This window comes from Chenopodium album, chromosome 20 (genome assembly GCF_948465745.1).
Source record: "Chenopodium album chromosome 20, dcCheAlbu1.1, whole genome shotgun sequence".
Taxonomy (NCBI): domain Eukaryota; kingdom Viridiplantae; phylum Streptophyta; class Magnoliopsida; order Caryophyllales; family Amaranthaceae; genus Chenopodium; species Chenopodium album.
Genome location: NC_137853.1, coordinates 32210259 through 32225742, shown reverse-complemented (window position 1 = coordinate 32225742; position 15484 = coordinate 32210259). Strand labels below are relative to the sequence as shown.

The window sequence follows — 15484 nt, the reverse complement described above, 5'->3', positions numbered from 1 at the left end:
TTGTGATACAACATCCCCTAAGAATCCCTTCAATTTATTGGCCAACACCTTCGAAACAATCTTATATATTACATTACAGCAACTAATTGGCCTAAACTCAGAAATCAACTTCGGATCATCACATTTCGGAATGAGAACCACACAAGTATTATTAACATCTTTTAAATCCGCTTCCCCTTTCCACCATTTTTTCACAAAACAAATAATATCATTCCCAATAATATGCCAAAATTTCTGAAAAAATAAAGCATGCATACCATCGGGTCCGGGTGCTTTGTTGGGGTGCATCTGAAAAAGAGCCTCTTTGACCTCCTCATCCGTGGGTTCTCTATCCAGTTCTGCATTCATCACATCTGACACCACTTCCTCTATGCCCTCGAGAGCTCCCTGAAAACCTGTGGGAGAGCTTGTAGCAAACAGATCCCTGAAATATGCTTCGATTAGACGTTCAAGATCAACACGTTGATGAAGCCAATTCCCATTCTGATCGAGCAGCCCATTAATTCGGTTGTTTGCTTTTCGTTGACTAGCCTTATGGTGGAAATATTTGGTGTTTTTATCCCCATCCCTAAGCTCATTAGCACGGGCCCTAGCAAACCAAAAGGACTCTTCTTGCATGTATAAAGAATCAAGGTACTCAGAAAGGCTTTTACAAAGCTCAAGAGTTGCGCCATCCATTGCCCCCTCTTTCAATTCTCTAAGCCTTTTTTCAGCATCCTTGATTTTCTTTTTAATAGACCCAAAAGCCTTTGCTGCCCACGAACTTAAGTCCTCCCCACAACGGGCTATCTTTCGATCGATATTTAAATCCAAGCTAGCATGCCAACTTCTGTCAACAACTTCCCCACATTCTTCACTTGACAGCCATAGCGGTTCAAACTTGAAGCTTTTGCCATGCACATCGCCAACATTCTTCTTCTTCAAGTACACCATAATTGGCGCATGGTCTGAACTGTATATAGGAAAGTTTCGAACCTCAAAATCAGGAAATAAAGACATCCACCCATCATCTGCTAAGAATCGGTCAAGGCGCTCTCGAACAAAAGTATTCATAGATTTGCCCCTTTCCCAAGTGAAAGTACACCCTTTAAACCCCAAATCACGCAACTGGCATTGATCTATAGCATCTCGAAAGGCATCCATCAATCTCTCACACCTTGGAACACCCCCTTCCTTCTCAGACAAACTTGTAATCTCATTGAAATCGCCAAACATAATACAAGGTAAATTATTGCAAGATTTTAAAGAAGTCATCAACGACCAAGTATTATGTTTTTGAGCTTGTTCGGACCATCCATAAATGCCAATTGCTCTCCATATAGGAGTATTATTATTATCACAAACAAGGACATCGAAATGGTGATGGGAAAAAGATACAATACTAGCATTAATGTCTTTCCACCAAAATCCCATCCCACCCGAATGACCCGTACTACTAATACACAAGCCATTATTAAAACCACACCTATTTTTTATTTTTTCTAACATAGAACTATCTATCATAGACTCCATTACAAAAACAAAATTTGGCCTTTCCCTCCAGCATTTATCTTGAAGGGCTCGAACACGCCTCGGGTTGCCAAGCCCGTGGCAGTTCCAACTTAAAATTTTCATGGCTTTTCGAGGGCTTGGGAATTACCAAGTCCCTCTACTTGAATAAGATCACTAAGAGATAAATCTTGAGATGAAATTCTACCTCTTTTCTCACGCACTACAACATCTTCAGTCACATCATCAACATCACAACATCTAGCCTTTCTTTTCTTGTTAGCCAGAATAACACCAGTTGACTCATTAGTATCCATGTCCACAACTTCCAGTTGCACATCCTCTGCACTCACCATACATTCAGTACTACTGATGTTCTGGACTTCCCCCTGCTTCAAACTCCCAGCTATTGCATTAGACCCAGCATCAACAGAATTTGCAGCAGCTACTTTAGGATTTTGCGCTACAGAAGGCCGTAGCACCATTTTTTGGCCACTCTCATCAGCAACAGCCACCAAAGTGATAGCACGGGGCTTTGGGGTCGAGCTACTTGGCTTCACGGGTGTGGAGAAAAGAAGCTTTCTTGCAGCACCAGGGGGCCCTAAACGGATGGCAGCTGGGTCATTATAATTAGAGCGATGAACCCTTCCTTTGTGAGACAGAGTGCCCAGCAATTTTTTCTCCTTCTCCCTTTCAATAGCAGACACCTTCGAACGATGAGGAGATGCCGTTAAGAAGGGTCCATATTGGAAGACCATTGACGAATCATCAGCACAATTATCCTTCTCCTCACAGTCTTTGTCATTGTGGCCAATTCTTCCACAAAAATAACAAAAATCGCCAAGCCTTTCATATTTGAATCCCACCCATTTGGTGAGACCCGACTCAACACCAATCTTGATGCCCCTTCGTAGAGGTTTGTGAATGTTGACAGAAACCTTGACTCTCATGTACTCATCCCACCCAAGAGGGTCGGATTCATCAACTTCGAGACACTCCCCAATGCAATCCCCTACCTCTCTAGCAAAATGTGATGATCTTTTGCCAAAGGGAACGTCTAAGAGTCTAATCCAGAAAGGGCAGGACTCAAAGGAAACATCAGAGGGTTGTTCTTCAGCACATATTTCCTTAAGCAACAGGATTTGATTATCGAAAGCCCAGGGTCTACCTTCCAGCACCCTCGCTCTATCCTCCTCCGAGAAAAACTGGAACACAAACAGATTCGTGTCGATTGCTCTAACTGCTAAGTTATCATCCACACGCCAAAGGTTCTTTAGCACTCTTTTCATAGCATCCAAATTGAACGTTTTCTTGGTGAGTAATTTACCCACAAGAGACAGGCCAATTCTAAAATCCGACGCATTATCATCCACCATCGAACTTGAACCATCGAGGACAGCATTCTCTTCATCAGTCAATTTCAACTTCTCCCACGCACTCATCAATTGATCATCCATCATGCACAGGGAAAATTAAAACAGAGGAAATTGAATGGAATATTGTACGGAATTATGGTAAATTGCACAGGGAAATTGGGGAAAACCGAGGCAAAACCCTAGTCGAGAGAAAATTTTTTAAACCCTACGCGAGGGACTTTTTAAAAGATTCAATTCATTGTTTGCTTATAATTTGTTCTATCTTAATTCTCTTAAACTAATTTCTTGTATAATATGATCCATTGTCTAGTAACAAAAATTTTTTTGGTGAATGGTAACACAAAGATGTAGGCACCAATTGTTTAAATGGAAATATTTTACAAAGCAAGTCATTTTCCAAAGAAAACAATTTTGAATGGGAAACATGATTGTGAAAAGAAGTTTCCTTAAACCTTAAACATATGGAGAAAATTGAAGAATAGAAATATAAGGGAGGGGAAAGACAAAGGAGAGAAAATAGAGAAGTGTAGTAAAGAAAAAATGTGGCAATGTGGCATACCTTCTTTACAAAAGGGAAATAATGGGTTTTCTTTTCTTAAAGATAACTTTCCGCCTATGAGAAAATTGGTTTCTTTTTTGTAACAAAACAAATAAAGGAATATGGAGAAATGAAGGAAATATTTTCTATCAAAACAAATGGAACCGTAAATTGTTGAAATTTATTATGGAGTAAAAGGCTAAAGAAAAATACGAGTTTTTAGTAAAGAAATTTAATTTGTTTTGCATACTAATTGAAAAACAAAAGTGAAAAAAAAAAAAAAAAACAAAAAAAAAAAAAAAAAACAAAAACAAAACAAAACCTACCACTAAGAAACTTAGAGAAGTGGATAAATTGATGAGCAGAACTTATGTACCTTCTAAAGTATACTCTTATATGGTAAGGATTTCAACACATTCCTTATTGCATCAAAGCCTCAAAGGCATATTCTAAATTTCTAATACATCAAAGCCTCAAAGGAGATCTATGTAGCATGTTTACTTTTACAAAAATAGATGTTGTGGACTTATAAACCTCTCGAGTTATAAATTTATATTAGACGGACTGTTATATACGTAGTATTTTAGAAAAGAAATAGTGTGAAATTGTCTTACGATAAGTCATGAAGAGACTAGGGTAACTTTCAAATGCTTCAATTATAAAATAACTTTTTTCTCTTTGATGGGTACCTTTAGACATCTCGTTAGATTATTATTTTGTTACTATTTCGTGAATACTAAAAACAAAGCTAATTTACCAATAAGCCTCTACTATTTCCATTTGGAGTATTGCTAGCAATTAATATCAAAAATTGCAGCTAATTGCTATAGTCTTTCGCGATATGAAACTAACATATATTGTGGCCTCTCTTCAGTTAAAAACTAGACAACCTGGTTTTTTAAATTAATGGTAATTCAAATTCAAATAAAGAAGTTTCTACAAAAATGTAACTCTTAAGTGAATCATAACAATAAATAATACTACAATATAATTCAGCAAAAATCTATAACAACAAATATCTCCCCTCTAAACTCTATTTTAGTATAAGTTATAGATTCCCGTCCCGAACTTTAAAGTTTAAATTGTCATTTGCAAAGTCTCCGTGTTTTCTCAACCCCACTTATGTAATTTTGCATCCTAATTCCTAAGTTCTCATTTGGCGCAGCCAAGTCTTGTTTGATTCTAGATTCTCCTTTACACTGCAATAGTCAAGAGCGCCCCTTCTCATTTACCTATGGGGGCTATGCCTAACTACTCGAGGAGAATTGGATTTATCATCTTTCCTATCACATCTAAGGTTTGTAAGGGTTACAAATACAAGTATAGTATTGGCCTAGCAAACTTAATATTTACAAACCAATCTACCACCAAATTTGATTATTGTCAAGAGATAAACAGGAATGATCTCGAGATCTCGACTACCCATCATCAATAAGCTCTATACATAGTTGTACAAATTGCAATTCATTCTCCTTTGGCAACATTAAGGACCGTGCCTTGAAAAGAATTTGTGGATTCAACGGACTTGACCCAGTTGCATCAAGCAATGCTTACTCTGCTCCAAAATACCTGTGAAGAAGTGCAGAATCTGATACAAATTAACAAAAGTTGAGAATCCTGAGATTAATAACTCTTCCTTAGCTCATTGGCAATTACTATCATCTTTTTTATCATATTTCTACCGAGTTTTTCTACAATTTAAAAAGTGTTGATGACTATTCATTTATTATTGATCTCCAAAACAAAACACTAGACAATAATTTAATAGTTTAGACCCATTTGTCTTTACAAAGCAAGCTCAGACAATGGCTAATTTACAGGATTGGTAAAAATTTCGGATCATGGGAACTTCAGAAAGTGCTTCCTCAAAGAACTCCGATCCAGAATTGAGTACGGTATAGGTATAGGTTACAAACAATTGCAGGTCTTCATAGTGCAGTTTGATGAGCGCAAAACTTCAAGAACATACTTGTTTCTGCATCTCATTATCTCATGGCCCTCCTACAACAGCTTCATTAAGAAACTGAGTCATCCTTCCAGCAGCAAGGGCTTCCAGCTGAGTGAGCGATGCTTGTTTATGGGTTATAATTCGTATGCCATTGGAATTGGTTCCTGAAATGTAACAGGGTGGACAGTTAGCCTCAATTTTAATGCACAAGCTGGAGCGACTTCAGCACAGCCCCTATTCAAACTCAATATTGTGAAGCCACATTAAAGATCAGACAAAGTCACAAAACCAAGGCATGGCTTGACAAATGTTGAGGAATTGGTTAAATGGAGTGAGTTCCTGCAGACTCACTAGCAGAGGCGATGATCAACTACCACCTTTCCTTTGTCCGCTAGGAGAGGGAAAAAGTTGCATAACATGAAAAGAAAATACATATGATACCGGTTGTAAGTATATAATTTACCATGCTTTAATGCTTGGTCGGCTTCTTTAGTAAGAAATGACAAGAGACCATCAATGTGATTATCCGAAGTTGTAGCATTGAACCCTAAGCCGGAATCTTTGGGCTAGCTAGCGGTGTTGATGCAATTTCATAAGCTTCAAGACAATAGGAGCAAGGAAATAAACTCATTAATACTAGTTCTCTGCTTTTTAAGTTAGATCCTTGTGAGTTCATCGATGCAATCAGTAAGGTATCACAAAATTTCCATTGTTCGTCCACTTGCTCACTATGAGAAAAGGGTTCACCATCACAAATTAATGAGCCTTTTACTTGTAACAAGCATCATACAACAAGATCCACCTCATCAATATCAGGAGGAACCACATCTAATCTCAACATGCTTCGGTATTGTTCTGGAACAGGCGCACCTGCCTGCACACACAGCTCTACCACTGCTGGAGCCTTGCCATAGTATCTTTTCAAATTGTTGCACAAGGGTGGGTCAGAAGGATCTAGAACATGCCAGACATAGTTGGGGCCCACAAGATCATCTATGGTTGCCTCTTGCCACGCATGCAAACCGTCACGAGACTGGTGCCTACTGGCTTTGCACATCCTCAGCTTGTGTCCTTTGGGACCCACCTGAACCTCAGGACAGTAACCACACGTCCATACTGAGTATTTATCCATGATCTTTCGTGCACCCGATATCATCTCAAACCAAGATGCCATTGTCCCAATGCTCAATTCTTTCAAGCTTCCTCCCTTTTCAGGATTCAGTCGTACCAATGGATGAATAAGGTCTTTTACAGAATCACCTTTCATATCTTCTACTTCTGTCATGAAACCAGAATCTATTTTGATATTATCATCACTATGATCTTCATCATGATTTGCATTACTCTCATCCATTTCAGGATCGAAGTCTACGATTCTTCCTTCAATGCAGTAGACGGGTTTTGTTCTCCTCCTCACAGGATACTGTTCTAGATTAACACCAGCTTGTATACAGAGTTCCAATATTGCAGAGATACGAGGGACATCAAATCTCTCATTATGGACAACTCTTGGTTTCCCAACGCGGTCTTTAAGGTGGAAGCATTTGGGAAAGTAGATTACATCAGTTAAGCGTCCTTTTTTCCAATCATGCATAGCACTGCGGAAACCACTCTTTGGTCCAGTACAGGTACGTATTTCATGCCCAACATGGCCAATATGAATTTCTGAGCAAAACCTGAAACGAACCAAAAGCCATCTAAATGTACTGAGGAAATAAACGAGCCAATAATTAACTGACTGCAACTCACAACTGAAAATATTCACATCGTTTAGAGAAGCTTAGGCTAAGCCTACAAGTCCCAATAATGGTTGTCCTGTTGATGCACCATCAAAGAGAGAATTAAATTATATTTAGTTTTTATCAACTTAGCTTCTTTTTTTTTTTTTTTTTTTTCCAGATGTTGCAACATATATTTGCTGTTATCATAGTGTTAACAGATACACAATATCTACTTTTATGTTTCATGTTTCTTGATGCCAAACATGAGACAAACAGTATAGCAGCTGTCCAGTTATATGAAAGTAATGCTCTAACCAATACAGCAGCTATTATCAACCGAGTCAGTAGAACAGTCACAGATAGATGCATTGAGTGGATTTTGCTATCCATCATGGGCAGAAGTTAAAACCTACGAAGTATTTCACAGAAATTATCATCAATACACAATAAGTTGGAGTACCATTTTTACTACTATGTCAACCAAGACTTTTTTGTTTCAATAAATTGCAAGAGGTGTTCATTAAAAAAATCCTACATATCAAACATGGTATTGGATATAGCTTGAAGCACACCCTGATTTTAAAAACACGTGACAAGAAATTTATAGAACAACAAATAACCTTCTTTGGCTAATGATTATTACTCGAAAAATTCCTAATGCCACAGTGTGAAAATAAATTCATATTACATGATAACAATCATAAATAACTCGAAAAATTCCACAGCGTGAAGATAATTCATATTAAGTAACCGGGAAACACTAGTGAAAACAACTTCCCAAGTTCAAGTACCAATCTTTCTACACAATGGTGTAATTACTTGAGAACAACTTATTGAAAAATAACGCAATATACAAACCTAACCTGCATCTGAGAACAGGTATGTAGGAAAGCAGCTTTGAGACGCCAATGAGAAGTGACTCTCGTGCCCAATAAACTCGTCTAGACACTTCCACAAGCTCAGGAACAAGAAGGCCATTATCAGGGGGATGCTCAAGAACTCGACAAGGATTCAACCTCATCAATTCCTTTTCCTCCTTAGCTCTCTTTATAAGGGTTTTCATGGGAGTTACATACGGTTTCCTCTCCGATTTGCATCGAGGAGGCCCCGGTAAATCTAAATACAATGGATCATCAACTTCTCCTCCAAAGGGAATCACCCTTACATCCTCCCCATCAACACCGCCTCCATGACAATGCCGGCTTACACAATAAAGATGACAGCGAATGTATTGATGTAACTTGATTCTCTTCACTAAAATCATGACAATCTTCACATATTTAAGCTGAAATCTAAGCTCATTTTACATCAAAAATCCACCTTATTTATTCAAATTCAAATCAATCCCTCAAAAACAACACAATTAAGAAATCCATGTCATAAACTATACACTAACAATGTTCTCATAAGCTGAAAATTCCCTAACACCTTGAAAATTTCAAAACACCGAATCCCCACCCCAAGCACTAAAATTTGTTTGAAATTTTGTTTTCATGAATAACCCATATATTAAACAATATTCCGCCGTGCAAAGATTGGCTTATTCTCGACAAATTTTCTAATTAGTAATACAGCAGTAGAAGCAAGAAAACAACACCCAAATCAATGACATTGAAAGTTAACACACACAAGTTATATAAACCAACGCCTGCAACATATTAGCAACCAAAGTTGCTCAATTATCAAACTAAGCTCCAGTAATTACGTTAAATTTTTCGAGTATTTATAACCCAATAGTTCAATAATCAATTCATTTTAGAAGAACCCTAAATTGAATTAAATTAACGATAAACACTAGATTTCGAAATCGGTATTAGATAATTGAAAAAAATAAATGCAAATAATGTTACCTCAGAAGCTACCTCAATGCTCACAAGCCGCTTTAATGGAGGACAAATGTAGCGGCCTAGCGGGGGAAATTGATTTTACGGAGTAAGTGGAAAAGGCAAATAAGATACTGTATTAATTTTGTAAAGTTCGGGTTCGATCGGTTGAACCTCGTTCATGTTCGTTTATTTGATAAATGAGCCGAGCTTGAACAAATTTTAAAGCTCGTTTAATAAATGAGCTTCAAAACAAACAAACAAAGATAGATATGCTCGTTCAGATAAGTTTATAAACTACCCGTTAATTTATGTTTGCGAACTACTCGTTTATTTATATTCATGAATTATTGATATTTTAACAATCGTTAATTGAAAAAATTGTCAGGAATATTATGACCTTTCAGCGGTTCGCTCAAAATATAACGACCTTTGGATTATCCCAGAATATTACCACCTTTGACCCTTATCTTCCTTAAATGGGGCGTAACCGGTTGGTGACTTGTTTAATGAGTTAAGAGTGACGCGTGTCACTTTGTAATAGGTTAGTTTTTTTTTTCTTTTTTACAAATTTCATACAAAAAATAAATAAACCCACGACCAACCCCTTTTGCCGGCGCCACCCTCCCTACCCCTACCCCCGTCATCCCGACCACCCTGAAACCCCACGCCGGCGCCACCCGACAACTACCCTTGAACTGCCGCCTCCTCTTGTCCTTTAAGCGCCATCTGCAACCTCCTAACTTTTATTCTACACCCGAAAAAACCCCATCACTGATCAAATTAAGGATATGACAGTAGGGTCTTTGAGGTGGGGCATGGTTTCGACGAGGAGGCCATGAAAAGGGACGGAGGAGGAAGAGTTGGAGGAAGCGGTGGAAGAGGGTGGTTGCTCGATGTCGTGGGAGGGAGTGCGGTGGGTGAACGGAGGGAGGAGGTTGATAGGACTCGAGCTCGACAGGCGGCAGAGATGGTGATGAATGAGGAGGGATTATCGACTTCAACCAGTGGTGAAGGGGGGAGAGGACTACATCAGCGCCGATCGACGATGAGGGGGTGGAGGTTGCATCGGCGCCGGCCGGCCGGCGGGGCAGGGGAGGGGTCTGTAGGTACGAGAAGGGGGGCTGGGTTTTTTCTTTTTTTTTTTTTTCCTTTTTTTAAAAAAACAAATAATTAAATTTTTTTTTCAAATCTTAACCAATCAGAATGTGCCACGTGTCTAGGTTAACCTGTTTAACAGGTAAATAGTTTTTTATCCAATTTATGGAAGATCAAGGTCAAAGGTCGTAATATTCCGGGATAATCCAAAGGTCGTTATATTTTGAGCGGACCGCTGAAAGGTCATAATATTCCTGACAATTTTTCCTCGTTAATTTGGCTCTTAAGTTTTTAATCAATTAAGATTTAATTCTTAGGTTTATAATTAGGATTATTTAATTATTGTGCTAATGTTGAGATTTTCAAATGACAAAAGTACAAAGCTCGTTTATTACTAAGTTCGTTCATGAAACGCTCGTTTATCAACTCGTTTCGTTTAATATATAAACGAGCCGTTCGCGAACATATATCATAGTAAATGAGCCGAGCTTGAACAAATTTTTTAGCTAGTTTAAAAGCTCAGGATCATGCTCGAACTCGCTTAAGTTACATGAACTAGAATGTGAATTAGGTATTATTTGGCTGGGCTTATTAACTCATTTACACGATTACACCCCTATGAATAAGTATTCTGTATAACTTTTTAATTGCCACCCAATCTATTTTTTTCTTCAATTTGCGTGCTAAAATATGTTCCACTAAGTTTTTAGAGCCCATCTTAGTCGATTTGCGTGTCAATTTCTAAGTGTATCTTCGTAATTGACAAAAAAAATTAACGTAAGTGCCAGGTTTTGCGTTTCCAGAAATGTCGATTTACATGCATCAATTCTTTTTACGCGAAATTTTCTCGGGCAAAGTTTTATGGGTCATTTTAGTCTTAAGATATAGATTGGACTCGAAAACTAATGAAAATAATTAACATCCCCGCCCCAGTGAGTAAAATTTCAAAACCATCCCCGCCCCACCCCCCAATTAAATATCCAACCCCACCTAATCTTCACACAAGACCTGCCTAATTCCTGTTTTCCAAATACACAATCCTACATAATCAATTCAAAATAAACTAACCTTTTAATTAACTAAAAATAAGTCAACCTTTTAAGTGTATTATCTTTAATTAAGTTGTATGACCTTAAACCTGCCCAACAAGTCACTTTCCCTTTATGTATTTTTTTTTTCCTAAAAATTCTTCCATTCCTATTCCCAACGAACCACTACAAGGCAACCAACCACCACAACAAATGAATCACCCTCAAATTACTCACTACCCATACCTAAGCAGGTGTTAGAATCCAACTCCTTGTGATGTATTAGATGCCTTTTAGATGCTTTCCTAGTGTTTAGTTTATGTCTTCTAGGCCTTAGGTTCCATTATTGTGTTATGGTCAGTGCAGCATTCACTAGGGATTCTATGCTTGTACTACTTTAAGCTCTTTAGAGGGTGAATGAATAATGAAATCTTAAGCCTTCTACCAAGTGTTGCCTTGCTTTTATGCTTGTTTGTTGTAAGACCTTTATAGATATTGTGTCTTACTTGCATAATAGCTCCCCTCCAAACCAACTTGACGCACTAAGAACCCGTGGTTAGGACCCGCTTGTGCCCGCTTAGAAGTATCAGCCATCACAAGCCCCGACCACCCGCACTCCGTTGCCCAAATAGACGTGAGTGCTCTTGAGATTTAATTGCCCGCTTGTGTTTCTTTGTGCTCACAAGCCCCTCTTTCGCTCAACGCTAGCATTCTTGCCGCCAATAAGCTAGAGCGCGCCTCACGTTTTGGGGCCCAAACTCACGGACCATGACAGTTGTTATTAGAGCTAGGCTTAAACCTCGTTGCAAGCAACCCGTGTAGGCACCAAGGAGGGCTACACGAAGATGGAATTCGTAGAAGAAAGGCTCGGTTGGCTCGAGGAAAGGCGGACGAGTGGTCCCAACTCCAAGTCGTGGTACACGAGCAAGCCGAGAAAATTGTAAAATTGATAAATGATAGAGATTATGTCCGCGAACAATTGCAATTTGTTCAAGGACACGACGAGGAAGCACTTGAGAAATGTGCAACCCTAATGCGTGCCGTGGGCAGAGACGCACTTGGTGTTGGTGCGGCGAAGATCAAGCCGCCCAAACCTCGCTACTACAGTGGCGCTAGAGATGCTAAAGAAGTCGACAACCTCCTCTTCGACATGGAGCAGTACTTCCGAGTATGTCAATTGAGTGACGATTAGAAAGTGGATACTGCCATCATGTACTTGTCCGAAGATGCTAATCTTTGGTTGCGCACCAAGCATGCAGACATCGAAGCAGGAAGGATAAAGATCGATACATGGGCAGAGTTCAAAGAGGAACTCAAAGAACAATTCTACCCCAACAACACAGGCTTTGTTGCTCGGATGAAGTTGCTTAAGTGCCGCCAGAAGGGCTCTCTTCGCGACTGTGAAGGAATATTTGGCGATAATGTTGGACATCACATACATGAACGAAAAAGATATATGATTAGGGTTAAAAAAAAAAGAGGTTATTTTCAAGTAGTACTTTGTATATTATTATAATTTTAGGGTTAAAAATATATGATTAGGACCGTTGTCTTTTATCTTTTTACTATTAACATATGTTAAATATGGTACACATATATTTATTTTTTCACTCACCTAAATCTATATGCACTTAATAATAATAATAATAATAATAATAATAATAATAATAATAATAATAATAATAATAATAATGTATCCTTTGTAAAAAAAATAAAAATAAATAACAACCACAACAACAACAACAACAACAACATTAATAATAATAATATTAATAATAGTATTAATAATAATGTTGAAATCTGCTCTGCTCTGCTCTGCTCTGTTCTGCTCTGCTGAAATTTAATCTGCTTTGCTCTGCCTGAAGCTCAAAAAAACTGGTTCTTAGATTATTCTAGTTGATTGAGTAGTGATGATGTGGCATAATGAGAGATGAAGTAGGTGACGTGGCGTGGTCTACTTGGCACGACGGATACGTTCTTAGTAACGCCTTTTAATAGATTAGTATAGATATAGATTAGTATAGATTTAACTCGTTTTATACTATACAGTACTATACTATACTACAATACTCCTCATTTTACTTATTTAAAATATTTACCTGAAAAAATCCGTGTGTTTTCAGTTATGTACGCATAGAATCGGCGCTGTTATTATCTTTCTCAATTTCATCGCCCGTTTTTTACCCACTTCTCGTCGCTCTTCTCTCTCCTCTTTTAGATTCCTCCTGCTACAAGATTCTCTTTATTCTTCGTTATTCCTTCTGGATTAATTCGATTCCTTAATTTTTCAACTGGGATTTTTGTTTTGTTTTTTAATTTTGTTTTGAATTTGAGCTTGTTTTTTTTCTGGTCGATGATGCAGCGAATCATGGATAACGCCATTGCAATTACAAAGGAGTAAGTCGATTTTTAATTTCTGATTTTGTTGGTATTTGATTTTAAGTTGTTTTTATTTTAATTTCTGATTTTTTATTTGATTTTAAGTTGTTGTTGGTAAGTATTATTATATCTAACTAGTCTTCTGGCCCGTGCAATGCACGGCTTGTTCATAGAAAATTGCATTGAGAAATGAGTGAGAAAATACCAATAAATAATTATGAATGTAATATGTAAATGAAAACATAATTAAAGAAATAAAAATTGTGGGACTTTAATTGAAATGAGACTTAATAGAAAGAAGATGGAGGGACTAAAATCAAAGTGAGAAATTAAAAAGGTTGAGTTAAAGAGGGGAGATGAAGATGAAGTGTTTAATGAAAGAGTTAAGAAAAATTGTATAATAAAAAATAAAAAATGTAAAACGACATGTGGCACGTTGTTACAAAACGAAGGAAAGAAATTTGAGATAGGATTTTATAAACCATCATAGCTCTATCCGAAGAATCTCTGAGCTCAGGATCTAGAACTAAGCTTTATTAATGGCGGAAAATTTGGGGAAAATATTACAGAGAGAATAACTAGAGTATAATATCTAGAAGAATGTAAAATGAATGAATGAACTAAAAGCTAGAGAATCAGAAGCTTATATATGCTCTGATTTTATTACAGGCTAAAATAAAAGGCTAAAGCTACTGTTTCAACTACTTGGCTGAGCTGGCACAAGTTAGTTGTAACAGAATTTATTTCTTGTGAGTGCGCTGTACTGTAGCTATTACTGAGAGTATTTCACACCCCCCCTCAAGCTTGGGATGGTGAAAACATACCAAGCTTGGTCTTGAGCAAATTGAACTGAGGAGAAGGTAGTATCTTAGTCATTATGTCAGCAAGTTGAGAAGAGGTAGGAAGATAGGTTAGCTGTAGTAGACCCTCAAGGACTTTCTCTCTTGTGAAGTGGCAATCAATATCAATGTGCTTGGTTCGTTCATGGAACACTGGATTCCTTGCTATATGAAGTGCAGATTGATTATCACAATGTAACTGAACAGGAGCTAAGCCAGATATGCCAAGTTCAGTCAAGACCCTAACTAGCCAAGCCACCTCAGAAGCTGCAGAAGCCATAGCCCTGTACTCAGCTTCAGAGGAAGATTTAGAGACAGTTGGTTGCTTCTTGGACTTCCAACTGATAGGTGAGTTACTTGGCATCATCACCCAACCTGTAACAGACCTTCTGGAATCAATGCAGGCTGCCCAATCCGAGTCAGAGAAGGCTTGAAGTTCCAAAGTCAAACCACCCTTGAATAATATACCTTGTCCAGCAGTACTGTAAACATAATTCAAGGTGTGATGAAGAGCAGCTAAATGAGAAGACCTTGGATTCTGCATAAACTGGCTGAGAGTCTGAACTGAATAACACAAGTCAGGTCTAGTATGTGTTAAAAAATTAAGTTTGCCAACCATAGACTTGTAATAGCAAGAATCAGGCAACAAATCACCATTCTCAGCTTCCAACTTTAAATTCAAAGGCAGAGGTGTAGCAACATTCCTGAATTGCTGAATACCACTTTCTTCCAAAAGTTCCTTAGTGAACTTAGCTTGAGACATATTTAAACCAGTAGAACAATAACCAATCTCCATGCCAAGAAAATAATTGAGCACACCCAGATCCTTAATACTAAAAGTATGATGAAGATGTTGCTTCAAATTATTAATTTGAGACAAATCATTGCCAGTGACAATAATATCATCCACATAAACTGCAACTATGATCAAAAGAGTAGAAGAAACCTTGATGAAGCAGGAATAGTCATTTCTAGACTGAGCATAGCCTAGATTTCTCAACTCAGAAGTGAGTTTTTCAAACCATTGTCTACTAGCCTGTTTTAAACCATACAAGGATTTAACCAGTTTACACACCTTGTTGTCTGGATTGGAGACTCCTTCAGGCATCTTCATATAGACCTCTTCATGTAAATCACCATGGAGAAAAGCGTTGTTCACATCCAATTGAAAAACAGACCACCCTTTATGTACAGCCAATGCTAGAATAGCCCTGACAGTAGCCATTTTAATCACATGGGAGAAGGT

The 15484-nt window shown here is 37.9% G+C and overlaps 1 protein-coding gene across 3 annotated transcripts; it reads right to left on the bottom strand.

Moving 5' to 3' along the window:
• Positions 1-5047: 5047 nt before the first annotated feature.
• On the bottom strand, positions 5048-9059 carry LOC145597792 (APO protein 3, mitochondrial-like). 3 transcript variants are annotated; one of them, XM_081654038.1, is made up of 4 exons: positions 8922-9059; positions 7935-8363; positions 5814-7026; positions 5048-5514 (listed from the first exon to the last, which is right to left on the bottom strand). In XM_081654038.1, the coding sequence occupies exons 2-3, from the start codon at positions 8333-8335 to the stop codon at positions 6135-6137; spliced, it is 1293 nt and encodes a 430-aa protein (XP_081510164.1). In that variant the 5' UTR covers positions 8336-8363; positions 8922-9059; the 3' UTR covers positions 5048-5514; positions 5814-6134. The 3 variants fall into 3 exon arrangements, with proteins under 3 accessions (XP_081510164.1, XP_081510165.1, XP_081510163.1); XM_081654039.1 differs by having other exon boundaries at positions 7935-8356; positions 8922-9053; XM_081654037.1 differs by having other exon boundaries at positions 7935-9056.
• Positions 9060-15484: the final 6425 nt, after the last annotated feature.